We start from the raw sequence: 27,751 nt of genomic DNA on the forward strand, positions 1-27,751 counted from the left end.
TTATCAAACAGCAAAGCTCTGCTCTGCATAATTTGCCGCAATTCCACGTTGGCCCTCAGCTGACAGGTGTCGGATCCATGCCGCCAGGATTAACCTCACCGCCCGGTTTCAGTACGTCCCGGCTTTTATCTCTGCACTGTCACCTCTAGTATCACAAAATGAAGGGCAGAGACTGACAGAGCTGACACCGTGTAGTCCCTCTCAACACACACACACACACACACACACACACACGGCCTCCTGACAGACAGCAGTAATAACAAGCTTCCTGGTTTATCAGACTGGGACCACACTGGAATTCACAGAGATGGAATCATTTAATAGGCAGAGTGTTTTGGAGAGCGTTTTATTCGCTCTCGGCCGAGGTGACATTGACTTTAATTTTATTTGGGGGGGGGGGGGGGGGGGGGGGGGGGGGGGGGGTGGCGAGACGCTGATGCAGAATGGCAGAGGTGATGTGCCACGGCGCCGTCCTGCCTTTCTATTTCTGTCGGCTGTGGCGTTGCTCTCGGTGAACGCCGTGTGATTCATGCGTTTTATTATCTTAACCCACAGAGCAGGTTTCTTTTCCTCCTCGATGACCTAAAGGCTCCTCTATATTAAAAAAAAAAGTTATGTGAAGAAGGTGCCCCCAACCCCCACCCCCGAATCCCAGACCTCATTAGAAAGAATCATTACAGAGAAGTCAAGACTCAGCCCTCTGTGGTATTGTATTCCCTGCTCCACTGTATTCCCTGTCCTGTTCTACACAATAGCTCATAATGTAGCTTTAATACTGGTGTTAAAACCTTAATTTGAGCCCATATCTTTGTTCTGCTTGACAACACCTCCCTCCGGGCTTCCTCTGCTTCTCAGTGTAATATTTCTGACATGTATTGATATCCTCTTCTGTAAATCCTCAGCTGGATCATATTTCAGGTGTGTCTACAGACTCCTGACCTTTCGCGTGTCCCGCACCGTTTCCTTGTTGCTTTATTGTCGTACAGCGGAGGTCACTGAAACCCGGATTTTTCTCATTATGCGCATAATCCACCAAGCTATTATGTGACAGAAAGTCAATACGGTCGATCTGCTTTCCTTCCTGTGTCCGTGCAGCATGAACCTGACCTGGAGGGACATGCAGCACCTGGTGGTGAGAACGTCCCGGCCCGGACACCTCAGCGCCGGAGACTGGAAGACCAACGGAGTGGGACGCAGAGGTAGTGACTTAGAAAAACAAGCACAGGCAGTATTGTATGGTTTTATATTTGAGCCTCAGGCTACAGACATTCTGCTCCATTTATGTAAATGCATCCGCCTGCTGTCCACACTGCTCCGGAGTTTTAGAGCCGATAAAACAAGTGCTCCTGGCACCGTTTTAGTTTGAAAACTCCAGGGCTGCGTTTCAGTCTAGACGAGCAGAAACGATGGCGTGAACAATCACAACCGCCTGCTGATTGGTTCTTTTCAGTCATGACGTAGCCTTCACTGATTTGTCAGGCTCCTATCACATGACCCACTTTCAAATGAAGGGGCCTCGGCTTCCAGTGTAGAACGCAACATGGATAATCAACTACAAGCTTTGATGACCCTGTTGTTGAAGTTGTTTCAGAAACAGGAGTTAAAACAGAGTTTCAGACAGAGGCTGAAAAGAGGAGCTGCAGCAATGGACAGTATTGAGAAAAGTCATGTGTTTTCTAGACATTAGAGCATCTTAACCTTTTCAAGTAATAATACTAAATTCAAATTAAAATGATGAACCTGATTCCTTTACAGTAGCAAACAAAAATCTATTCTTCTTTCTCAGTAAATATATTTAGCTTGTTTGACTTTTTACGCATAAATACACAATAATAAATAAATGTAACTCTAACTGTGAACTGATGGAGCATTGCAGCGATCTACAGTTTCAACCTGTTGGTCTTTAGTCAGAAAGGACCTGATGAAGGTTAAGTTCACTTCACAGGAACGTGGAGGTCGTTTATTCAGTCCAGGAATGAGGAGCAAATATAAAACCTTAGTATTAGTGGATTGTTGCTTGATTGTAATTTCTCTCTCTCTGATGTTTTGTCGCCACCACCACCCACTTCTTTTCATCCTTCCATCCTGTTTTTTCCTTTGCAGTGAGTCACTCGTACGGTTACGGGCTCCTGGATGCCGGCGTTATGGTTTCTTTGGCACAGAACTGGACGACACTGGGGCCACAGAACCAGTGTGTTCACACCATGCTCACAGAGCCGAGGTTAGACGTGACTCAGAGCTGTGTGTGTGTGTGTGTGTGTGTGTGTGTGTGTGTGTGTGTGTGTGTGTGTGTGTGTGTGTGTGTGTGTGTGTGTGTGTGTGTGTGTGTGTGTGTGTGTGTGTGTCATGCAGTGGGTGTTATTGTCATTATGAGCACTTGCTGTTCTGTCCTGCCGCTCAGCCTGATAGATGTCACCTCATTCCCCCTCAGAGCCTGGACGCTCGCGTAAATTTGTGGCACCGTGCTATTGTCTGTGTCCATTCCTGCAGCCATACGTTAACCACTCTGCCCCCCTCCCCCACACTTGTCAAACCTGCAGAGACATCGGCAACAAGCTGGTGTTCAGCAAGAGCGTGGATGCCTGCTGGGGACGGCCCGAGTATGTCAGCTCTCTGGAACACGCTCAGGCTCGCCTCACTCTCTCCCACAACCAGAGGGGAAAATTGGCCATTCATCTCATCAGCCCACTGGGCACACGCTCCACCCTGCTGTTCCCCAGGTACACAGGGAAAATACACCACTGCCCGCACACAACAACAACACTCCAGACCTGCTATAAATCTCTTTGTCTACGCACAGACAAACAGTATGTGCACGTGCCTCAATTCCACGTATGCACAAATACTACCAAGTATGCTCGCTGGGAAAAACACCCTATTTGCATCTGAGCACAAAATAACAAAGAAAACCCTTTTTCTTTCTTTCTTTCTTCTTCCAGGCCCAATGACTTCTCCTCAGAGGGATTCAACGACTGGGCCTTCATGACCACCCACTCGTGGGACGAGGATCCTCAAGGGGAATGGACCCTGGAAATTGAAAATGTGGCGGCTAACGGACGCGACTATGGTACATTTACGCCAACTCAAGGCTGTGTGCATATTTTCACGCTTCCCTGAGTCGCCTCTCCTCAGTTCTCCCTGTTCTTCTGCTCCTTCTTTGATGGCAGTTTGTTTGTGAGCAGCGACTGCGGCTCTCAGCGCCACAGATTGATTCCGCTGTAAGAAAGTGACGTCAGTATCCTGAGAATTTTCTTGTTATTTGCAACAGACGGTCTGCATTTTCTTTCAAAAGGCAAACCTCCGCATATGGTGAAGAAGCGTTAACTCGTTAAGTCCTAGAGCTTTCCTGTGGCTTTGTTTATTCAGAGCCGGGGGGTGAGATGGGAAAACCTCTTTAACCTCTGCTGGTGCTGATCCTTTTCAGTGATGCTCACATCACTCGTTTCCTCTCCTCTCCTCCGTATGTCCTCCACCCAGCCGGTTTGAACTGTTCTCTCTCTGCGAAGGGCTAAATTGATATTCACCCCCACCTCCTCCCCTTCTGCCTCAGGTGTGCTGAGTCAGTTCACCCTCCTCCTGTGGGGCACTGGCCCCAGTGTCGTCAACCCCTCGTCGTCCGATTTCCCTCGACCGTCCAACAACAGCTGCAAGACCTTCGACGCCCAGCAGATCTGCATCGGTGAGATCAATCGAGCCGACACACACACACACCAAAGTTAAACGGGCTCATTTGTATTTGCGCTGGCTCACAGTCGAGGTTATAAAAAAACCAGGCTTCAGGTCAGACTGCTTTCGTTATTTTAATTTGTGAAAAGCGAATGTTGTGAATACAGATTGCTTTACAAGGCTCTCGTTGGGCTGTTTATGTGCTCCGTGAAAAAGCACGTAGCCATATGTCATGTTAGTGTGAATCAGAGTGTGGGACGTATGGAGGAGCAGCAGGGGGAGATTAAACCTGTGTTAGTGCAAGAGGCTGTGACGACTGCTGAAGACGATGACTCCCTCATTGAAAGGCAGATGAGGTCCCGGAGCGTCGCTCTGCTTCCAAGCATTCAGACATTTTCTCCTACAAATCAAATCTATATTGTATATATTTAGAGGTCACACTTTATTCTACTGGTGCCCGATTTTCTAATAACTTCCTAAAATAAAGTTGAAGGTTCTTGAAAATGTCTGATGTGGATTCGGTGATTTATTAGGACCAACTTTCATTCCTTCTTTTAACAAATTTAGTGTCTTGTCTGTGAGGTTGAGATTTACAGGCAGTAATACAAGGCAATAAAGTTTTTAACTAAAAACTTAACATTTACATGGGTTTAATTAGATCTCACTCTTATCAGCCATTAAGGTTTTATCACTGAATTCTACATAAAATACTTTGTAAATTTAATTATCTACTTTGACAAAACTTTGGCTCTATTTCTAAATATTTAATCACCAAATATTTAATAATAAACTCTGAGTTTGAGTTTGATTCATTTGTTAGTCAAACAACAGAAAATTGAATCAAAGTAATTCATCATTGTAAACTGAAATTTTAGATGAAGACAACTTTAGCCTCTGGACCTACTACAAATATATAATATTATATATTTATCAGATCAAATTTTTATATTCACAAATCCCAATTTTCCTGATAGGGCTTAACAACCTTCTTTCCTCTCCCTCTCTCCGTCTAGAGTGCAGCCCCGGCTTCTCCCTCTTCCTCCAGGGTTGTGTGAAGTTGTGTCCGCCGGGCTTCACGTCGGGGCCGCAGCTGCTCAACCTCTCGCTGGAGAACTGGGTGGACTTGTCCTCAATCCAGGCCTGTCTCCCCTGCAACCCCGCCTGCCTCACCTGCTCTGGCCCCGGCCCCACAGACTGCCTGTCCTGCCCCCCTCACAGCCACCTGGTCCTCACCTCCTGCCTGCACCAGAACCAGGTCCAGCGTAAGTCCCCTCTAGCCGGGGGACTCCAGGGAGACGGAGCCCAGCCGCACGAGGAGATCCCGGCCGCAGTAGACAACAACGGCCAAGAGGGTGAGGAACCCCCGGGGCTCAGCGTCACCCCATCCACTCAGCTGCCCGCCGTCGTGGCCGTGCTCAGCTGTGCCTTCATCCTGGCTGCCTTCGGCGGGGTCTTCCTCCTGCTGCAGATGCGCTCGGGTGGCACCGCGCTGGGCTGGAGGACCAAACTGCCCTCTGTGTTTTCAGAGAGGAGGGGGGTGCGGGTGGGTTTTGGTTTTGGCTTCGGCCAAGGACGGGAGAGGAAGACGCGGATATGCTACAAGGGGATCCCCACTGTGTGGGGGGATGAGGACATGATCGCCTACGAGTCTGAATCAGACAGCGAGGAAGTGGACAGGAACGGCGAGAGGACAGCTTTCATCAAGACACAGAGCTCCATCTAGATGAGCCTGCGTCTGCTGCCGTGGCGACAGCTCCATGTCTCGGTGTGACTGTGACAAGAGGGACAATCCCACAGATGCTACATCCACACTACTATGTTTTTTTTTGACACATCAACACCCGGCGCCCAAACTACTCTGGAGTTTTAGAGCCGATAAAACTGAGAAGTTTGGAAACGCTGCCATCACCGTTTTAGTTTGAAAAGTACGGGGCTGCGTTTTAGTCTGGACGGGCAAAAACAGAGCTGACGTAGACCCTCACCGTCGCTTGCCGATTGGGTCTTTTCTGTCACAACGTAGCCTTTGCTGATTCGTCAGACTCCTGTTGTTTTCATTAACAGCTTTAGTGCAGTTAAATTCTACATTTTCCCGCTTGTATGTGTAGGAGACGAGCTATAACTCGAGCAATCTGTGACAATGCCCGTGTCCAGAGGGGCACGTACGCCTTTCTGTTTCCACCGACACAAGTATACCCGATGTACGCGAGTGGTCACGTGACCTGCGTATTCAGGCATGTTGGTATGGACGGGGATTCAAATTTACATGAAGCCAAAACCCTCGATTAAACAGATCATTTTAGTTTGAAAAGTCGTTTTTAAACAAAGAAAACCGTAGTAGTATGGATGTAGCCAGAGTCAGACAAACACTAAACGCAAGCCTTACTGTCCCATCAGCACCTCATCCACTCTCATCCACATCCACTGAAGAGTCAAACATCTGGATTTCATGTATTTATTTACATTTATTAATTTATCTCATTAATGTTTTGATTCCAGATGTATTTATTATGCATTTGAGAACTTTTTTTGTCAAGTTTATTAAAGTGGTTTAGTATTGTACTTCCTTTACTTCAACTTGGATGCTTGCAATAAACAAAAGGTCAAAGCAGCAGCAGCAGCGATATCCTGGTCGCAGGTAAAGGAAAAGCCTCCAGAAACATCGAACACTACATTTCCCATAATGCAGCTGAATAGCATTGTTGGAGTCCGCCCTGTCTGGTAAATTCCCATTTAAGTCGACTCTCCAAAATCCCAAAGCCAGAGCCAACAAAAACCCCAGTGACATTAAACATGAATCTGACAAACTCCAGGTCATCACAGATCCAATAATCTGTCTTTGTTTCTGGGTTGTTTTATCAGACACTTGACAGATTTCTTTGGGCCCGAGGTTGTGACGTTGACAAGTTGTTATTAATCGTAGGAAAGCTTCTTTTTTTTTTTTATCGGAGTATTTCTGCAGCTTCACTCTGGGACGACATGAGAAAACATCCTGCAGCTGTTTGATGAGCAGCAAACTGTGGAGGATGTTCTGCTTTCAATCAGGCCACAGTGGAAACTGCCACTAAAGCACAGACACATCAGATAAAACATCATATTGACTTATCACAGCGTTCTACTGTTATTTGGGGGAAGTAAAAAAATAAAAATAAAAATCTCTCGCTGACCTTTACAGCATTTTTCTTCTCGGAGCAGATATTGATTTTCGGGGCTTCTCTCCCAGAACGTCTTCATCAGGGTAAAGCTTGTTTCCCCCTTTTTCTATTGTGAGCACCGTCCAATGACAGACGAACACACGCTTTATTTCCTCCATTTATAACAAACTGAATCAAAAGGCTTGAATGTTAGTGATTTAAAAAGAAGAAAAAAAACGAACTGATCTTGTATTTGCATTTTCTATGTTTGTTTTATATCCTTTTTTATTTAACTGACGATGGATGTTAATATTGTGATTGAGATTCAGTTTCAAGCTGGAATAAAAAAAAACGACTTTGGCTGTTACATGTGTGTCTCTGCTTCCGGATTGGAAAACTCTTCTTTTTTTTAATGAATGTTTAAGTTCAGCCGCTGACACACAAACGCCACGCAGGAGAGCAGCTGGGTCACTACTTCTTCATGACCGTGTGTCATTGTTGTGTGTGTGTTTCCCTTCACTCTGGGGGCCAGCGGTGCGTCTTCCCCCTGATATCCCGTTACCCAAAAAGCCTTTAAGACACTGTTCTCTCCAACCTCCCATATGGCGACACCCACCTTCCCCCTTTTAAAGTTTAAATGGACACAAATGGAGGTTAGAAGGAGAAACAAGGACAATCTGCAGCAGCTTTGTTCATTGGCAGCTTCCCTGTGAAACGCTCTGTAAACAGGCCGGTTACTGGGTTCATGGGCGAAGATACATTCATACTGTGGCCTGTAATTAGATCTCGCTGCACAATTCACTTTCCCCTTGCGCGCATCACGCTTTGCATTATAAATAGTGCATATGTGTGAAAGTAAACGTGTGAATTTTAAAGAGTTTGGAGCTTTTTATCTCCTCGTTCACACCTTTGTCACATTTTTTTCCGCTAAGTCTGGTTTTCATGTATTTTTCCTCCATAAGCCCTGTAGCTTGTATTAATTAGCTGCCATGTACAGAACGCTGCTGCCGACTAACTGAGCTTGGCAACGAGAAATTCTAGAATAATTAAAATGGCACTAGGCAGAGCGCACACGTCTGCCAAGGCCCAACAGTCACATTCAATTCAACCAAGCTGCACCAAATTTCACACACTTATAGATATCAGTTCCTCAAATGTGTCGGATTTTTTTATAAAATCAAGATCCAGGAAATATTCTCGGAGAAATTGGTGAAAATGCCATGAGGCGACCTTTTGAAAAATGTCATAAAGCTTCTTTGTCCAGATTCAAAATGTATTGGCCCATGTTCCATCCTTCCAAGTTTCATGGAAATCAGTTCAATAGTTTTTGTTTTATATTACGTTTTACTAAAAGTACAAATATAGACAAATTTAAGGTGAAAGTAAAAGTACCACATTAACTTTTCTACTGGATGGATGGAAACTCAGATATCCAGTAGTTCCCCAAAAAGACAGATCTGATTGACAAAATAAAGAAATACTTAAATAAAAGAAATACTTAAATAAAGTAATGAAGTACTTCTAAATATACCTAATTAAAAGTTGTAGCCTTTCCCCTAATCATGAAACAGTCTACTACATCATTATGGACGAGTTTTGGTCGTGACCTTTTCTGAATGATTCTCATTTGTTCTCCAGTGATGATGCTCCAGGTTCACTCTGCTGTTCTTCAAGGAGGCAGGGTCTAATGTTAGTTGCCTGCTCTGATTGGATCAGTCAACCAATTTGCCTCCAATTATTGATTACCTTACAAAAAAAAAAAATACATATATATATATAAACAAAAAGCAATGTGAACATGAAACAATGCTTTACAAAAATGTAGTGGAGTTTAAAGTACAGATATTTGGAGTAAAAGTACCTGAAAATGAATCTACTTAGGTACAGATACGTAAAGAAAAGTGCACCAAGTAGATTAACGATGTAAAAACATCCCATCGATGAATCCTGTTGACAAACCCTCATTCTCCAACCCTGACAAACAACTGGTAACAAACAGGCCTAATAAACTAAATAGATGCACGATCACAAACAGCGAAATTCCTGGAAAGACACTAGTGGGGCAGTAAATGTACTGATGAGGGATTGTTGGTGCATGTCCATGGTTAAAATCCCCAGTGACGAGTGTGTGTTGGGCTGTTTATTCATCAGCAGGTTTCAGTCACATCAGCTGGACTCCGAAGTTTCTGTCCCATGGCTCCAGCGGCTCGGACGTTATCTGAGCCGAGTCTGATGCTGGAGGATTAAAGCAGCAGACTGTCGGCTCAGAAAACAGGTTGAGAAACACCGGCAGAGTAGAAGCACAGAGGCCCTGTGTCCCCAGGGGGCCTCCACAGGCATCACACCCTCCATCACTCCCCCCACACACACAGAGCAGTGATCACTCTCTCTTCTCCCTCTATGTTTATGGAGTGTGAACAAAGAAACACTTCTCTTCGTGTTCCTGCTCAGACTCTGTCAGCAGCACCTTCTCCTCACAGACGATTTAAACGTGCTGTTAGGGTGAGATCAGCTCTGCCATGTTAACAGCAGCTTCTCTGAGTGGGACACTGACGACTGAAGCCTTGGACAAAAGGCTGACATCCCCAACACCTCAGAACAGCCTCACAGAAGCTGGAGCTACTGACTCAATGTTGCCCCCTACTGACGCAGAATCGGTCCAGCCCTTTAACAAATAGAGGCTGGAATAAAATAAGAAAATCAAATGAATTTCAGATAAAGACAAAAAGCTTGTATTTGGATTTTTTATTCACTCCCCGTCTCCTCTGTAGTTCTACTGCAGCTTTAACCCATCATCAATAAAACAAAGACAGACACCTCACCTTCATATATTACCTCTGAACAAACAAAAAATGACAGCCCTACAACAGATATCAAAAAAAAAAAAAAAAATTATAAAAAGAAAGACATTTAGACAGAGAGTCAGACGCCTACTGAGGCAGCAGGGGAGAGATGGGACGGGGTCATAGGACGACAGGAGAAAGTGCAAATCATGATGCAGTGAAGTGTTTTCGGACTGAGATGTCACTTGCAACCGGGAGGGGGGGGTGGTTGAACTATGTGGCAGAACAGATATCAGGACCAGCAGCAGAGCGCCTGTGGAAAATGAAGATGAGCGGTTATGGCGACGGGACACAGCAGGGGAAGATTAGTGGTGCAGTACAAACTGTGACACAGGTTCGTCTGTGAGAAACGAACGAACACACACACACACACACACACACACACACACACACACACACACACACACACACACACACACACACACACACACACACACACACACACACACACACACACACACACACACACACACACACACACACACACACACACACACACACGTTGCCTGAGCTGCAACAGCCTCAGAATAATAAGCACAGTGGAGCTGAAGGTAAAAAAAAAAAGAAATGCAGCTGATTCAAAGAAAACTTCCTCCTGTGTGGCATTTAATCTAACACATTTCCAAAGGGTCAGTTCACCCAAATTGCACAGAACATGATTCTAGTGGAATGTAGCCATGCAGAGAAATCCATCTCTGACATTTGAACAATGAAAAAACACATTTGAAAAAGAATTCAACAGCTTCGTCTCTGTCTGACGCAGTGTCTCAAACATAGCAGCTGTTCTATACACCTCTGTGTAGTTACTCTAATAAAACAATCATGTGCACAATGATAGAAGCAGGGAAAGTTAGAGCTACACACACACCCTTCTACTGAGGAGACACATTGACGAATTCACATATGAAATCAACTTTTTCCAAAAATTCCAGGTTTGCCCCTAAAGACTTGTCACATATTATTCGGCTGTGCGAAGCTTCTCATAATTTTCTTTGTGCAATGCATTGTGGTCCATTAGTTTATGTCGACAGCACACAAAACTCTTTTCTAGCATATATACGGTTTGCTTGGAGAACACTTGATTTGGTCACCGCTTTTGCAAACACGAAAGACGCCCAGAATTAGTTTAGTCCTTTCTGGAGACTAGTTCGCGTCAAATTTGTTTAAAATTTAAACTGTACTGAGCAACAACATCTTTATTCCATTCGTCTCCATCATTTGGGGATTTAAAAAGATTGATAGTGTTTATGTGATCAAAAGAAATTAAATAATCGACATCTGCTACTGAGCAAAAAAGCTAAATCTTTTCCTGTTTCCGCTTCTTAAATAAGAATTTGCTTTATTCTGTTAAAAGATTCCCATCAGGCTCCAGAGAAATGAATTTCCTAACACTCAAGTGTCTCTAAAGGAAAACCACACTTTCTATTGCAAGTTGGGTGAACTTCTCCTTTACTTTGACTAAACAGGAAGCTTCCTTTACTAAACAGGAAGCTTCCTTTTTACTGCGATGATCTGACAAACCACTCGACACACACATTGATCCATGATGCCCAACAGAACTATGAGTGGTCCCTGATAGTGTCGACACAACCCCCACACAAAATTAAGAAAAACCTCAAGTATTCACATCAACATTCTCTGCACACACACTGATGTATCTGCATTGTGGTGTATATATGAGGTATAGGACAGGAAAAGAAGAGGGGGGGGGGGGGGGGGGGGGGTAAGGTCTTTGAACTATCTAAAAGAAAACAACCAGTGGACAGAAGGTAAACAGTCATCTGATATGATTCATGATCACATTGTGGTCGTGTGGGGCCGACGTGGGACTCCGGTAGCTTTAAGAGCCGTAGCTTGGGTCTCCTGGCGCGCTGAGATGGAGAGACCACACATTCTCTTTGCTGCATTCGAGTCTGTCGGGTAAAATAAAAAAACTACTGCAGTCAACAGTAGATCTATTAGTACAAAAAGAACAAACTGTTGTGATGTGTGACTTCACTGCCGTACATAAAATTAAAGAAAATTAAAATAAAAAATGCATACACCAAATAAAGCTCTGTAAATTGCACTCTGATGTGGCACAAGTCTCACACCCCCCCACCCACCCCCCAACTTATCATTTGGAATATTTACATTCAGTAGTTCAGTCCAGGATGGAGCGAAGATAGAAAAGGTTCTTACAAAGCAGAACTAAATGAGATTTCGTGTTCGATTATGGAGATGAACAGATACCAGCTCGTATCCGACGACTGACTCAGTCCTGCTCGTATCAGAGCAGCTGAAGGTTCACCAGGGTTTTAGCTGCTCTCAGAGATGTCCACAGTAACAAGCTGTCGCCTGCCCCCTGCTGTGCAGTCAGTCCTGTTACAGTGGACCCTCCCTCTCCGAGCTGTAGTGTTCGTTGTTCTGCTTGACAAAACGGAGAGACCCCAGCCCCAGTCCGCCGCCCCAGCGTGGGACTGGTTCTTGGTCCAAGGAGTCTGCTGGGTTTTTTTTTTTTTTTTTCCTTCGTATTGCCTCGTTTAGTGTGGATGACTCTTAGCGCAGTTTGAGCTTGAAGGCGGAGATCTCCATGGGGTCGAGGCTGATGGCTGAGTCGTTGGCCAGAGGCGTGCCGGAGTGCATCAGGGTCAGGGACATGGGCTGGAGCAGCTGCAGGTCCAGGTTCTTGAACAGTCCTGATACACTCAGCTGCACAGGGAGAGAGAAGGGAAGGAAAGCCAAGAGTGCTTGAGAATAGAAATCGCAATAAAACTGTTTAGAAATACTGCGAATAGTAAAGTTTTGGCAACAAAACGTCCTTAAAGCATCAACAATAAAATACACGTTATCCTAAAACGGCACCTGCGAGTGTTACATTATTAAATCACTATTAAATCCATCATTATTATTGGTGCATTAACATTAAAGCTGCTCTTTAATGTTGAACTAATTTATACAGTTTGAGTCAGATCATATTTTATAAACTCATGAAATGTTTAGTTAGGAAAAGGGACATTTACTTAAATTTGTGTACAATCAAACATATTGCCTGTTTATTATTTTAGTGTGTGTGTGTGTGTGTTCTGACCTGTCCTTGAGTGGTGGTGCAGTTAAAGCCCAGATTCTGAGTCTCAAGGCCACAGTCCAGCGCCAGACGGTGTAGAATCAAGGCCGCGTATGGAGACGGAGAGTGGGGGTCCTGCTGCTCACACACAGTTACAAAGTCAACATATAAAATTACCTAAAGCCATGATCATGTTGTTATAGACATTGTGGTTCCAGAAGTTGAATTCCCATTAATTTTCTGAACAGAGATTTGGATGATCAGCCATAAGGTTGTAACCCTCAGTGCAGACTTACCACAAGCTACAAGACTGTGAAACAATGTAATATGCTCCTGTAGAAGCCACAGGTCTGTGTGATATTTACTGTTTTAACAACAAGATTAAACTCAAGAGGAAGTGGGCTGGAAGTAATTGGAAAGGGTTTATTTGCAATGGTTTATGGGATGCGTAGTTCCTTCACTCTTTATGTGCAGGTTGGTCTGCCCCTCACCTGGCTCTGGATGCTGCGCAGGTTCAACAGGTGGAAGTCGCAGGGCAGGAGGGACTTGAGAGGGGAGAAGGTCTGCAGAGGAGGGATGCCGCGTCTTTTGGGCAGGACGGGCAGCGCCAGCACCTCGTGGTTCAGGACAGCGTTGGTTATGTGACTGAGTATAGACGGGTAGCTGGTCGTTGCACTGTCCATCATCTAAAGAGGGAAAGTCTCAGATTAAACCCACGGTGGTTAAGATGTCAATGACTCTAGAAGCTTTACAGCCTGTTCACCATGAGGAATAGGAGGCCTGTTCCTAATTCTAGTCCACACACAGCAGCACTAATCAATCTATATGGGGTCTGTTCCAGCTCAGGCACTATGTTGTCATATTTTAAATTAAGAGTATTTCCAACACGATGTTTGAGGCGAGCCACAGCAACTTCATCCCATCAGCAGTTTTATCAGAGCTGCGTTATAAAAACCGCAGCCAGTGGCTCCCGTTCTCTGCCGATGCGTTCATTTACTTGATAAATTATATCATTTGTTTCCGTCAATGGCACTTGTCGTAAAAGACGGAGCACTTTTTCTACGGCTACGAGGAGGAGGGAGGTAAAAGATAGGAGCTGGATCTACGGTGCACACAGGCTACCAAGCATCCCCACTGTTGCCACGGCATTGTTACCTCTTGAAATCCATCAGTCAAAAATTTGGAGAGGAAAGAACTAAACAAGGATGAGAGTCTGGCAAAGAAACCATCATACTGGAGGTAATGAAGTGGAAAAAGAAGAAAAGTGAAAACAAAATTAGAGAGTGGAGAGGATAAGACAGATGGGGTGGTAATGAGTACTGGAAAGAAAAGATACAAAAACAGGATTTAATAAACAAAGAATGAAGGACAAAACTCTGTTGTTAAACAACCTTGATAAAAGAGAATAATTCAGGACCGCAGAGTCGGACGTGATGTGCTGAAATTTCAAAAACTCTTGCCCAGCTTCACCAACCGCCTCTGCGGTCGATCTCACTGACCTTGTTGCCCATGGATCTCCTCTCCAGCAGCAGTCGGAAGTGGTTGACCGTCTTCTTGTTGTCCTTCAGGCCCTGGCCGAGTCCACGATTATCATCCTGCATTAAGCGCCGGTCCATTATCACTTCAAGCTGGCCTGAGGGAGGAGGAGGAGGAGGGGGAGGGGGAGGAGGGACAACAACTTTTACACAAAAGCATTAAAGAAAAAGTATTGAACTTGATGCCCCCATCATTCAGGCATAATGATAAAAGGATTAGCTCAGCACACAAACGTGTGGATGTGAATTGCTTTGCTTTCTGAAAACCTCTCGAGGGAAAGATAATTGCTTCAATACTATTCCATAAAAAGGCAGAAGACCATAAAGACAACCAGAGTGCATTTCCGAGACATCTTTCATACAAAAAAATTCTAATGAAATCGAGAAATGACATAACATCAAATAAAATGCAACAAGACACGCACCGCTCTCCAAGCTGCTGACGCCCAGAGACTGAGCCGTGTGCAGTGTGAGGCGGTGGTGGCTGTCCTGGATGTACGCCTGGCTGGGCATGGGATAAAAGTTGGCCTGCAAGGGAAGCTTCAGATGGTGGCGACGAGGTTGCATCTACAAGTGGTGATCAAACGCAAATCAAGGATACATAGTTATATTGGGACAGAATAAAAAAAGAAATGCAAGTTAAACTTCTCTACTGAGCGGAGTGGGACCGACCTGGAAGCCGTTGAGGTCTGTGTAGAAGACATCTCCACTCTGGATGTCGGTAACCAGGCGCATGGCGAGCTCCTTATTGGTCTGATCTCTGATGTCCACCGTGGTGGTGAAGTCTACAGACAAACCATCCACCCCTGAAAACATAAACACAAAGTATTCAGAAGTCGAGGGACACTCAGAGAGTACACGCCTCTGCAAAGTTAGAGCAATGTTTCCTATTAATTATCTGGCTTCTGGTGGAGTAAACCTATGATAAACTTTGTCCTGCAATTTATCTGTGACTGTGCCCTTAGTCTGTGCATCTGTCACTTGGAATTTGTTGTTGGCGTTCATGTGCGTGCACCCCCCCCCCCCGCTATCACCATAGATCGAATGAATTCTGTGGGAAACGCTAAAGAGAAGTGAAAGAAAATTCCTAGATTCGCCAATTTATTCATATCCATCGTGAAATTGAATGGGTTCCTTCCTGACCCATAATGCATCCTACCCCTAAGTTTCATAGTTATCCTTAAAGTAGTTTTTGTGAAATCCTGCTACCCTACAGACAGACAATCACAGACGGAAAAACTTGACCTCCTTTGAGGTAAGTAAACTACGGCCATAGAGTAAAGTAAATGTAAATGCAGATGTTCAAATATGGGACAAATGCTACTTAGCCTGCTCAAAGAAAAAGAAAAAAGGCAGCAACACTGTCAGATGACAGGGGAAAAAAAGTCCCTAATTGAATAATAAATGGTCATTTAGGTAAGCATATTGTTGAATTGTACCATCTGGTGCCTTTAACTGAACATTAAAAAGCTCCAGGAAAAAAAAGCCATTTGATGGGATTCCAAACTGCAGTTTTGTGCGTTTATTACCTGGCACATTGTGGATGCGAACGGTCTGCTGGAAATGCTGGTAGTGTGCCACCACCTCGGAGAAGAGGGGCCCCTCCACAACGCGCACCACAGGTGATTCTTTCTGGTGGTAGGGCTGAAAGCAGGACGACAGGAAGAGGAATCGCAAGCTGAATGAGTAATACAATTTGAGTCAAGGAACAATTGAGTAGAAGGAGCCACCCCCAGCAGAATGAGTAATAAGACACGAGCAGAGTAACAAAGCCCCTACACTCCTGCATATTGTGTTGTCTTAAAAATCAAGGAGATGAAGCAGCAGCGCCTCTCAGCCCTGAGCTCGCCCAGCATGATAAAATGACAATCCACAAGGGAGGCTTTTTATCAAAGACTTGTGAGAACTAAACATCTGAGAGAATACCTTGGCTTTTCCATCAGGTAGAAAGAGGTACGCTCCACTTTTGTCTTTGGAGGGGCGAGTGCCGTAAACCATGAACTGCATCTGAACCTTCACTTCTTGGAGATCATCTTTTTGCTTGATGCTCTGCAGATGAAAAAGCCACACAGAGGAAGAGAGAGCGCAGAGTGTAGAAAAGACAATTAGAAAAGAGATGAAATCATATGAGGAGCAACATGAGATGACATTTTCACTCTGCTCAAACAAACTCAGGTTGTTTTTTTCTCTCCTACAAAAGTCCAAATGGAAGTCAACACAGAAGAGCAAATCCTTAACTCAGATGGAAGTTCAACAGAAAACAGGACACACAAACCTCCAGCAGACCCGTGGTCCCAGAGAAGCCAAGTGTGAGAGCCTGACTGCTGATGTAGAAGGTTTGAGGGTCAGCCTGCTGAGAGCGAACAGGAAGCGTGTCCGCGGCCCGAGCACTGACGCCCCGTCCAGACAGCCTGAGCAGCGTGTCGGAGCGAAGCGTCATGGGCGAGTCCGGAGAGTCGTAAAGATGGAAAACGGCCAGACCCAGCGGCGGCAGGCGAACCATGAACGATGCCTGGACAAAAAAGGATGGAAGAACGGCAGGATGTGTTTAAAAAATCCCAGCGGTGAAATTTTCAGCTGGAGTTTTATAGCTCTAGCTTCATTTTCCTTGTTAAAATCAGATCGGGGAGTGTTGACCACGAGGCATTCATTAAAAGTTTAAAGCAATTAAACATTAGCGACAGTGTGTTGTAATTAAAATATGATGAGATGAGACTGAATTCTCCGTCTTTCTCATTCAAATTCATTAGTTTCCGTGAAGAGCTGGAAGTCCTGCCAGTTTCTTTATTACCACATTTCCTCAAATAGTGATCAGGTTCTTCATTTACCTCAGGTGCAAGAGTTAACAGGGCTTTGAGGCAGGATAGTTTTGAAAAGAGGTTTTAACTACCAATTCCTCATGGTTAAGTATAATTGGTTATATTTCATGGGAAGCCCCGTTAATCGACTCTGATGTATAGATCACTGTTTTGCCCCTTTAAGAGCTAGAACTGACCATTATAATTTTGGTGAGCAGGTAGGAATGAGTAACTGACTCATAGTCGGAGTTTATACCGTCAGAGTAATGTTTAACTGTAAATCAGTTAAAAACACTTGGATGACAAGAAAAAGAAACAGTGTTTATCTCCAATATTTAGCAAGGAAGCTTCAAACATTAAGAAATCTGAACAGAGTTTGTGTATTAACTATGCAGTCAGAGCTCTGGTCAAGAGATCGATAGACTTTGTTTTGTCTCTACATGAAAACCACTTAATTGTTTGCACCCAGAGCCCAACAGAACTGATCACCATGTGTGGCTGCAGGGGGCGCTGTTGCTCAGTAAACGTTACTTAATGTTGCTTTAAGCACATAACGATAAAGACTTTGTACAAAATGTTTGGTGAGGAGAACTTCCTGCATGTGGGTTTGTTTGATGTGCTCTTTTTAAACAATTAAAATGCCTTCACTATAATGGCATTGTCATGTTAGACTCAAACTCCAGTGCTTTTCTGCATAAACACAATTCAGGAGTTTTTGATAGGAGTCTTTATGCCAAAATGTGTCAGAATTTAGATTCAATGTGACCATGCAATGAGAATCATTGTTGTGTTAACATTGTAACTGTTTAAAAGGAGTGTCTAGGAGTTTTCTATATAAGGACTTTGTATTTGCATATGAACATATTCAAAATGCTTTTGAGAGAACCAGCAGTACTGTAGCTGAAGCGTTAACAGTGTGGACAATGACCGAAACAAGCAGTGCCTAATAAATTTTGTCTTACCTCAAATACCTCTGCACTCATTTGACTGGCAGAGCTCCACTGACCGCTCAGCTGCACGGGGAGCGTCTGTCCATCCTCCGTAAGCACCCGCACCCTGACCGTGTTGACCAACACGGTCACCACACACAGCCGCTCCTGCTCGACGGGGTTGAACAGAACCATGTACCTGCCAGAGAAAAAATAAATCATGAGCTCAGGATGGTGGGAAAGAGGAGGAGGCGGACGAGATGAGAGCTGCAGTGGGATGTAGATGATACCTTGGCCCTGCTGGGTCCAGCTCGATTAAAGTGCGCTGAGGAAGAGAGTCTTGAGTAGCACGCCGATCATCCTACAGAACAAAAAATATAACTCAGGGAACGGACTAAAATCTCAATAAAAGTAACAAAGGGTCAGTTTTTTAACACTGCATTAAACCACGGAGGATGAATCAGATCATGTTTCCTCTTACCGTCTCCAGGAATGGCTCGGTCTGGTAAAAGCGATAAAACTCTTTGTTCTTCATCACCAGGAAATGAGCAGCATTAGTGATTACCCTCTTCAGACCAATGAGCGAACGCAGTAATCTAGGGAGGAGAAGAAGGAATCAATGCTTACAGCAGCCGTCACAGCAGATGGCTTTTCAATACTTTTCCTTCAAAGTATTGAGCAGGAAAGTTTTAAATGGCCACAGAGGCAGATGATTAAAAAGTTGATGCAGTGTTTCATATAAATTAAATTCTAAAACAATTCAATGCCTCCAATCCATACTGTAATTTAGCTTTAAAACCCAGATCCTTACTTGGTGCCGTAGTCAATGACAACATTTTCCTTCGCGGTGCCAGTGATGGCGTCGTGATGCTGGAAGAGAGCAACAGACTGCCTTGCGTCGACCAGCAGGGCATAGTCTGAAACTGGGTAGCGTCCTTCCATGCCCACATGTCGAGCATTCGCAACTGCCAGACTGTAAAGGATCTCAGCCCCCCTGAAGGACAATGACAAACAGTTAGCACTGAGAAGACCTTTAAAGAAAGACGTGGTGGCTTCCATTATTAAAGGTTGTGTGGACATTATAGCGTCATTTCCTCGAACCCACATAAAATGCAAGAGTACAAGAGCATTGCAAATGACTTGTGTCAATCATTAGCAATGTGCGATTAATCTGCCCCACCTGAGGTGCGACTCAATCACCCGGTCCAGGCTCTTGTAAAAGGGACGAGATGTGAAGTAGCCAGTCCAGTAATGATCTTCACGGTCTGCATAGGCAAAGAAATCTCCACTTAGCACCGGGAAGTCTGGAGGTCTGGATCCCTGGGCCACTCCCTGTGCTTTATATACAGCATCGAAATAGTCTGAGAGAGTCCCAAACTGAGCCTGGTGACAGACGACATGTTGGGAAAAAAGGCAAAAAAAACACAAAGACTTTACTGAAACACAGCTGAACAGAAGAAATAAACAGCCCTCATTATTATTCATGCACCTTTCCTCCTGCATCTTCTGAACACTGAGTCGTGACAGATTCTTTGTTCTGTCAGCAACTTAAAATACCACTGCATGATTCATTATCACAAGAAAGCTTGTTCACTGAGATACTCCGAGCGCCATATGCTGACATGCATGAGCACAAACAAAACGAATATACATATATATTTGAAAGCACAATTTGTGACAGTTGACAAATTATCCTCTTACCTGTACGTGCAGCTCTGGGTGAGAATTCATGTAGTCAAACAGCTTCTGGTAGTTGGTGAACTGCTGATCCCACTCCAAGGCCTTGTCGTAGCGGAAGTCATCTCCCAGCGGGACCAGGAGCACTTTGCTGCGGTAGAGTTTGGACTTTTTACGATACTGATCCAGGAGCAGATTTGCCCTGAATGAGAGAGGGTTTATAAAAAAGGAAAAAAGTGAATTATCTCTTGGCATCCAAACTGCCCTGCTTTGTTTGTAAATGCCAGTTTTCTAGGAAATCCATCTGACCATGGAAGGAGGAGCATCAAATTAGCCCTGGGGTGTTTTTTGAATCAGCCACTGAAATATGTACTGGGGAAAGTTTTTTAGCTCAATGTGACTGCGATAGTATCTGCAGTGTCTGTGTGACTCTCCCTCAGTTCATCTGCCCTCTCTGGCTGTTGTCCCTGGCACGGGTTCAAGTTTAGTTTATTTGTCGGGGAGCAGTTCAGAAAACACCGCGCGCCAACAGCGGCGACCAAACTGCTGTGAGCAGCTGGAGACAAATTTCACATAAACATGTAACAAACAAAGGACTAATTGAGATGAATGTGTCTTTTAGTAGAAAAATAAACTTGACTTGTGGAGAACTATGCAAGGGAGAAACACAATCCCAAACATGTTTTATGCTTTTGTATGTCTTGATATTTAATCTGACATCTTGAACACTTGGGCTGTAGCTGACAATGATATTTATTAATGATAGTTTTCTCAATTAACCGATTCATTATTTGATCTATGACACTTTTTTTTGCTCCATATCATGTGATTAGGATGTTGAGTTACATAAATAATGAACAAACTAGATCAAACAGAAGACTTCCTTCAATATTTTTTCTGTTTCACACATGACAAAGAACAGCTGCAGTTCCTGACCTTTGAGAAGATGGAACATGAGATTATTCTGCATTTTGTTTCATCGTGTCTTAAATATTAAAATTATTTTTCTGACAAACAAATTATTGATTGACAGACTAATTGTTTTAGCTCTAATTAACACCAATACCAGTTTTTCTTTCAAGGGAAATTACATCTCATCAGTCCAGATATCTTGATCTGGCTCTTCATCCAAAAAAAATTGTCTGGATATGATCTACAGTACTGATTTGAACCCAACATAACTATCCCCCCTACATTCCTCACCTCTCTGCTAGGTTGGCCTCCACCACAGGTTTTGGTGGCACTTTCCAGGGGCAGTTTATCCGACCACCCGGTAACCTCTTGAAATCAAACTGGCAGCAGACCTTGGGATCTGGTCCGCAGGTGTGAGGCACATCGTAGCTGTAGAACGGCATCATGTGGCAAAACATGTCTGTGCCCGATCCAGTGTCTGTCAAAGCAGTAAAGTAAAAACAATCTGGATTAAGACATTTATTATTGAAATACACAGATAAAGCATGTTCTGCGTAGGGCTGATATTTATGATCATAGACATGTTGGTAATTTCATTGAAGCTTGTGCAATGTGCTGAATAATGCTGGATAAAGCGGCTGAAGGTAAATGACAGTAAAATCAATTATTTAAAAGAAGTGGCTATTACTTATTGATAATATATTCAAGGTATTTTCCATTAAGAAAAAAATGGGCAGTAAATCTTCAGGAGGCATCCCGTTCATTACGAAATGTTAATGAAGACAGTTTCTCTGGAGTCATTACAAACTGGTTGTCCTTCCAAAATTTCTCGGTCTTTCAAGGGCCATAACAAGTAGCATGACTCATTCCGCTATGAGCCCAACAAAGATGAGCGCATGAATCAGATGACATTGCTGGCTCCGCTCCACTCACCCCAGGCCTGCCTCCACATAAACTCCAGGCTGCGGGTGGAGGCAAAGTGTTTTTTGATGGAGTAGTGGACTCGCTGAATGAGCATGCTGGTCAGGTTGGCTTTCTTCAGAAGATAGGGCATTGTAGCACTGTGACCAAAGGGGTCTACAGCCCACCCACTGCGTGGGGTTATACCTGTCAGGAGGAGATGGAAGATGTATAATCAGATAAAAAGGAAAGAATTAATCTTTCAAAACATTCAAGGACAGACAGAAGATTATTCTTCCTTCACTGTCACTCTCCTGTGTTTGAATGGCGAAGGACAAATTCTGATGGATCACGTACCCAGATTTCTCTCAAGCCACTGATGTCCTTCGATGAGCTGGTCTATCATGGCAAAGTAGTGAACGTTGGCTTCATCCGTCATCACCCAGCCTCCTGTCACAATCTCAAGCTGCCCTCCCAGGATCAGCCTGTGGAATAGAGAGGATTAAGAAAGCAAGGTGAGGATAATCCAGCCCTAAAGAGAAAGAGTCACTTTAACCCGATAGGCTATTTTTAGAGTTTCCACAGTGTGCCAGTAGATACTGGGCATTGTGTAAAAACACTGTACTTAACGACCATCGAGGACGTCTCAATTAATTCTCAGTGGGGAAATATAAAGTAAAAGTGCTTTGCTTCACTAAGCTGTTCCTCACTTGCGCACAGCCTCCTGTTTTTGTGTGTCTGCAGTCTCCCACCACTTGGAGAGGAACGAAATCTCAGACCAGATGAACTTCCTGCGAGGATCCTCAGCCAACTTCACCACCATGTTGTTTAAAATGTGCTGCGTCTGGTCTGTGAAGTACTTGTCAAAAGTCTTGATCCAACCTAAGAAGATAAATATATGAAAACAATCTGCACAACAGTTGGCACACAGACTATCTGCTACTGTGACAGTCTAAACAACCCCCCACTCCCACTCACAGGCTGATACAAAGGCAAGCAGACAGGGCAGGTACAGATAATCAGCACTGTGCAAAAAGTGCCGCAACAGATCAAAAATAAAACTCATATTTAATTCAGGTAGAGCTGTTCTCCTCAGAAAACTACTTAGCAGAGTGGTACCAAAGAACGTGTCTAAAAAGCTCTTTCGCTGCAGTTTTAGCGTGCAACCGTGTGGAATATCACATATATAATATCAGCTTATAAATATCCTGTGAAAGGCTAATATGTTTTATAGAGATCAAGCTTCCACATCATTCTCTAGTCACGAAGAATCATAATCAGTGTCTTTCACAAGGTGATGGTAAAAAAAAGATCAAGAGCTCGTATTCACTTGTGCAGGACGGGTCTATTTACTGCAGCATTTTTAACATTCTGGGTGTAACACCTTCACATCATCTATAAACACTGGACCCTGCTGCACAAAAAATACCTGAAGAAAAACTTTGCAGCCCAGTTTGAATCAAATTTAGCTCCGAGTGAAATCAGTTCTCTCTGTTGTTGGGCAAACTTTCCAGGTCTCTACAGCCTGTCAACATATCAATAACTGTCAACTTACCAAGCATGTGGCAGGATGGTAAAAATATTTAATGGAAATGTCAGTCTAAAAATCAAATCTGAGCCAACACCACCTATAAATAGCCAAAGTTCTCCAATGCCAATATCTTTGTAATTCCATAGTTTGTGGCCGAGCCGTCAATCATGTCAGCATTATGCTAATAATATGAGTACAAATGATTTCTACACCCCTGTCATGAGCCTCCATCACAGGTTTGGCTTCACAGACACTGGTTTGTCTCATCTATACCAACAACGCACTATTTTTAATCTCTTGTTTAAAAACCGCTTAAGGCTGTGTCTCCACAAACCGTTTGATCAGACAGACTTTCAAACAACCACATGAGGCATTTTCAACATCTAGTTTCACAGTGTGTGGGTCTAACACCCTTGCAACTCACCTGGATCATTGTGGGAGTGAGGGACCACAAAGACTTGAAGAGGCTCATTGTCCCACTCGTCAGGCTCATAAGTTATGTCGAAACCCTGCTTCCATACACCACCGTCTGGGTTATCAAACTTCACGATTGAGTAAACATCCAGCATCTATGATGAAACACAAAATTATGAAGGAACAGACCAACAAAACAGTTGTGCTTTTACAGATACAATGATTGAAATTGGAAAGGGCACACAGGGAGAGATGGAGTATAAAAACAGGGTGACGTGCAGAATTTAGTACGTATATAACTAAACAAACCTGATGAAATAGTCATAATTATGACATCATGGAGTTACTACAAATTTAATTTGTGTTGTCAGAGACATTTGTATGCAGGTTCATGTCTAGGAATGTACATGTATGGGAGAGAAGTGAGAAAGAAATTATAAAAATAAAAAAGAACTATAATGAATATATAAATGCTTTCTCATAATTGATTTTTACAACTGCCATGTTTCCCAATATGGGTGGACCTGACAGGGCTGGAGAGCTGTCGATTCAGATAATGAAGGGGTGGCATTCGGGGGGGGCTGGTGTCACCGTTGGTAGGGGGGGGATGTTATCAGGGTGGGGTTGTGTCTGTTTTTATGAATGTGTACTTGTTTGTGTTACATGAATGAGTGTTATTGATAAACTGGATCCTGCAAGTGTGGAGCGAATCCATTAATCTTTCTGCAGAGATGTTTTCAGATAGTAGAAGGTGCCATTGCACTGTTGAAAGATATTTCTGTCTTGAGGTAGTTAAAGTGACCAGAATGGGTTGTTCTCATGTCAGTAGCTGGCCGAGGATTCAGTGATGCATGCATGTGTGATGATTATCAAGACTGTTTAATGGGCAAGTGTGTACAGATGCAATGCACACATCATGCGAGTCCCATATTGGGTAGATTATATTGGTTGAAATGAATGTGTGTTGCAGTTTGGAGTTGGGGGATATAAAGAAACTACAGATCCAGCAACATATACAGTCAGCAACATATACAGTTTGGCCATTTAACATTTCATCTGAAGGGGAAAACTAGTAGAGCACCTGAACGTCGGCTTGACCACCACTGTCTCCAGCAATCTGGCAATCCTGGGGTTTGACAGCGAGGAAAGTGGGGCGACCATCAAATGGCAGTACCCAGGAACCATTGGCACTTCTGAATGGCAGGTGGCCGCTGGGAGACACAGCTCCTGTGTCTGTGAGCTCCATTACAGAGTCTTTTATGTGGCTGATGATTTGGTGGTTTTCCTCCAGGAGCTGCTCCAGCTGCTCTATCCGGTTCTGGAGAACTGAGATTTGGCTCTAAAACCCAGACAAAAATAATAACTCACACAGCTGTGTAACATAATAAAACATCTGCTGATAAAACCCTACATATGTCTCTATTACATTGAACAGACCTAAGTTTAAAGACTTGAAATTAGATCATCTGTAATGAAAGATTCTATGAGGATAGCACATGGCGAGATCTCTACAGTAACAATTAAATTGGACGTGACTATTTACATTTGTTTTAAATGTCTTTGTTTTGTAGTTTGTTTCTGCGTTGATGCAGATCATGGTGTATTACAACAAAACATGCAAAAAGAAGAGCTACAAACTTTAACTGCAGAAAAAGGTTTTATCACAACAGCAATTATTCTTACCCGTGGAAAATTCCCTGCATTCTGTCGCCTTGCAGGGTCATGTTGGACTCGATCCAACATCAGATACAGAGAGAATACAGCCACACAGAATATGGCCCCTCCACACACTGTCACCTGTTTCCTCAGTTTCATCCTCCTCTGGAGCTGTCTTGTTTCCGGGATTTAAATTTGAAAAATAACCTTGACTGGGGTGTTTTGTTCCAGCACAGAGGGGAAAAAAGCCCTTGAAATTGTGTTCCAGCAATCTTTCACAGTGCAAAAAATATGACGGAAAGTAACCAGCTACAACGGTATTAATGGTTCAGTTCCACTCCTGCGATGCCTCCAGACACCACTCAACATACTGGAGACCACAGCGAAGGGGGCTAAAGCATTGGGAGCAGTGGACAAGGATACTAAATCAGCAATAGCTGGCAAAAAGTATGTCAGCTTTGGCCAAACCACAGCCACCGGTGGGTTCCTTCAAAGTAGCCCTTGTGCTCAACCATCCAAACCGATGAGATTGCAGGAAAAGGAAAAAAAACAAGTGCCACACAGAGGGGGCTTAAACAGGGAGCTTAGTGTCCCTGCAGCATGATGTGCGTCTCTGTGGGCCTGCTCTCCTGGTCCAGTCCCCACTCCCACAGCAGACTAATCCTCCAGTACAGCCAGGGTCCCCCTTGGCTCAGTTGGCCTCCAGTGCCATACAGTTTGCCCACTATGCTGGGACAGCGCAAAGAAACAGGCAGAGAAAAAAGATCCAACTTGACTCAGAGGAGCAGCTTTTTGTAATCAAGCTTCAACTCTGCCCCCGAAGCAGCTCCAGGAATTAAAATGAGACAAATGTCTCAGTAGCATAGAAATTGCATATCTACAGTGGCAGCATGAGCTGTGAGTCTGTCCTCAATCATGAGCGCCAAGTTGAGATCACATGGGAGGGTCTTCCTTCAGCTGTTAGATAGAGAAAATTTAGATTAATGGAGCATGCAGAGCAAACGTATTTTGCCTTTCAATAGCAGGCCTGACAGGAAGCGAGGCGAATGGGAGCTGTGGAGGAAAGCGAGAGATATCTATTCTGATCTGACCAGTACAGTCCACATAAGAGGAGGGATCAACCTGAGCAGAGTGGCCTGCGTTTCCCTCACAGCACCAACAAGGTGTTCCCGTTTCCCCCGTGTGTGCAAATCCAACCCAGTCTCTAATCGGCTCACTTGTCAGGCTGGGACGATCCTCAGCATTACCACAAGGAGTTAGGGATAATAACCTGGCACTTGCCTTTGCTTTGTCTCACTGTAAAAGAGCCTCAATGTCAACAGGAGGACGATTCTTGCTCAGACCACCTGGCCATGGTTAGGAATCCATCCAGCATTAAGAGGCTCTAGGTGCCTGACAGGAGATCACCTCCACAGCCATACATTCACGTGACACAATTACACACAACTGATACCAAGTTTCTGACATAAAGGCTCGTTTGCATCAAGTGGAAACAACCATGACACACTCACGATCCCTTGTGCAAACAGTCAACTTGTGACCGGTCCCCTTGGGGTGAATGACGGGTGAGTGTCCGTGTTTAACTTGACTGGGAGTCAGCTAATGCTGGGCAGCTAGCCAGAGTGAACGCTGCGCTGCTGCAAACTTAAGAGCACTGAAATACCCGCAATTAGACTTCATCCCAAGTCGGCTCGCACACATGGTTTAGGCATCTGGCTAATCATCCCATTAGCCACGTTAAGCGACGGTATACAAACTTTACCCTGATCCCAGTTACTTTAACGTTCGCCAGATATCAGGGATATGCTGCTAAGGACAAGCTAGCGCTAGCAACCAGATGTGGCACCGAGGAACCGCATCGGCTCGCCAGGGTTTACGAGCTACATTCGAGAGGGTGATGCTAGTGAGTGAAGGTTAACACCGGGAGAGTGGTTCGCCGGTGAGTGAGGGTGTGTGTGTGTGTGTGTGTCACCGCTGTGTGTCCGTGGAAAGCCTCGGCGGGTCTGTGACCCAACGTTAACAGACGATAGCAAGAACTGGCTTGACAACATTAAGACGTGGCTGATTTCTCTGGGCAACCGCCGACTTCGCTGCTAAAGCTCGGCGAGCACCCGCGCTCCGTCTCGGCGAAATGTCTCCGTGTGCGGCAAAAGAGGAAAAACAGGACGTTACCCATCAGAGGAGAGTAATCCGGAAGAGAGCAGTGCCCAGCGGTGTGTGTGTGTGTGTGTGTGTTTAGCTCCGGGCTGACAGATCAACTGAACTAGCTGCTAGCACCACCGCTATGAGCAGCGTGCCGCAAAGCATCATGGGAGGCGAGGAGCTGCGCATCGGTCTGTGATTGGTCAGCGGCCGCAGAGCCTTTTTAAATAAATGCTCCAACCTGTCATTTCTCTCTACGATGAAACACAGTTTATTATCTCGTACTCACAGTGTGATCTCAACCAGTCATGGGTGGCACCTCATTTTATATATACACATTACATATTTTATAAACAGATTTCTTTTTTTGTATATATTTTACAGACACACAAGATATGTCCCAGGAGTGGACGCTGCCTCTTTAAAGGGATAGTTCACCCCCCAAAAAATAATTCCCTCATTATCTATTCACCACCATGCCGATGGAGGTGGTGGGTGAAGTGTTTGAGTCCACAAAACAATTCTAGCGTTTCAGGGGTAAACAGCGTTGCAGCCAAATGCAATTCAATTG

The 27,751-nt window shown here is 44.3% G+C and overlaps 2 protein-coding genes across 3 annotated transcripts in view; one reads left to right on the forward strand and one right to left on the reverse strand.

Annotated features, from left to right (window-relative positions):
- furinb (furin (paired basic amino acid cleaving enzyme) b) overlaps window positions 1-6,020 on the forward strand; it is an 85,120-nt gene extending 79,100 nt beyond the window's left edge. The window contains exons 11-16 of the mRNA XM_034587485.1: window positions 1,096-1,199; window positions 2,104-2,221; window positions 2,541-2,720; window positions 2,940-3,067; window positions 3,551-3,679; window positions 4,680-6,020. Of these exons, the coding sequence (XP_034443376.1) occupies window positions 1,096-1,199; window positions 2,104-2,221; window positions 2,541-2,720; window positions 2,940-3,067; window positions 3,551-3,679; window positions 4,680-5,389 (1,369 nt within the window). The 3' untranslated portion in view covers window positions 5,390-6,020. The remainder of the gene's footprint in view (window positions 1-1,095; window positions 1,200-2,103; window positions 2,222-2,540; window positions 2,721-2,939; window positions 3,068-3,550; window positions 3,680-4,679) is intronic.
- A 3,506-nt stretch (window positions 6,021-9,526) lies between these two features.
- On the reverse strand, window positions 9,527-27,347 carry man2a2 (mannosidase, alpha, class 2A, member 2). 2 transcript variants are annotated; one of them, XM_034587483.1, is made up of 24 exons: window positions 27,211-27,347; window positions 25,066-25,995; window positions 24,464-24,721; window positions 23,393-23,537; window positions 22,148-22,319; window positions 21,795-21,922; window positions 21,471-21,644; window positions 20,829-21,015; window positions 19,650-19,827; window positions 19,129-19,331; window positions 18,760-18,942; window positions 18,430-18,544; window positions 18,239-18,309; window positions 17,982-18,147; window positions 16,497-16,733; window positions 16,148-16,270; window positions 15,751-15,865; window positions 14,894-15,027; window positions 14,647-14,788; window positions 14,186-14,319; window positions 13,842-13,919; window positions 13,178-13,372; window positions 12,711-12,824; window positions 10,229-12,331 (listed from the first exon to the last, which is right to left on the reverse strand). In XM_034587483.1, the coding sequence occupies exons 2-24, from the start codon at window positions 25,195-25,197 to the stop codon at window positions 12,179-12,181; spliced, it is 3,537 nt and encodes a 1,178-aa protein (XP_034443374.1). In that variant the 5' UTR covers window positions 25,198-25,995; window positions 27,211-27,347; the 3' UTR covers window positions 10,229-12,178. The 2 variants fall into 2 exon arrangements, with proteins under 2 accessions (XP_034443373.1, XP_034443374.1); XM_034587482.1 differs by lacking the exon at window positions 13,842-13,919 and having other exon boundaries at window positions 9,527-12,331.
- Between the last annotated feature and the right edge of the window lie 404 nt (window positions 27,348-27,751).

The sequence above is a fragment of the Hippoglossus hippoglossus genome, chromosome 6 (assembly GCF_009819705.1).
Source record: "Hippoglossus hippoglossus isolate fHipHip1 chromosome 6, fHipHip1.pri, whole genome shotgun sequence".
NCBI classification, from domain to species: domain Eukaryota; kingdom Metazoa; phylum Chordata; class Actinopteri; order Pleuronectiformes; family Pleuronectidae; genus Hippoglossus; species Hippoglossus hippoglossus.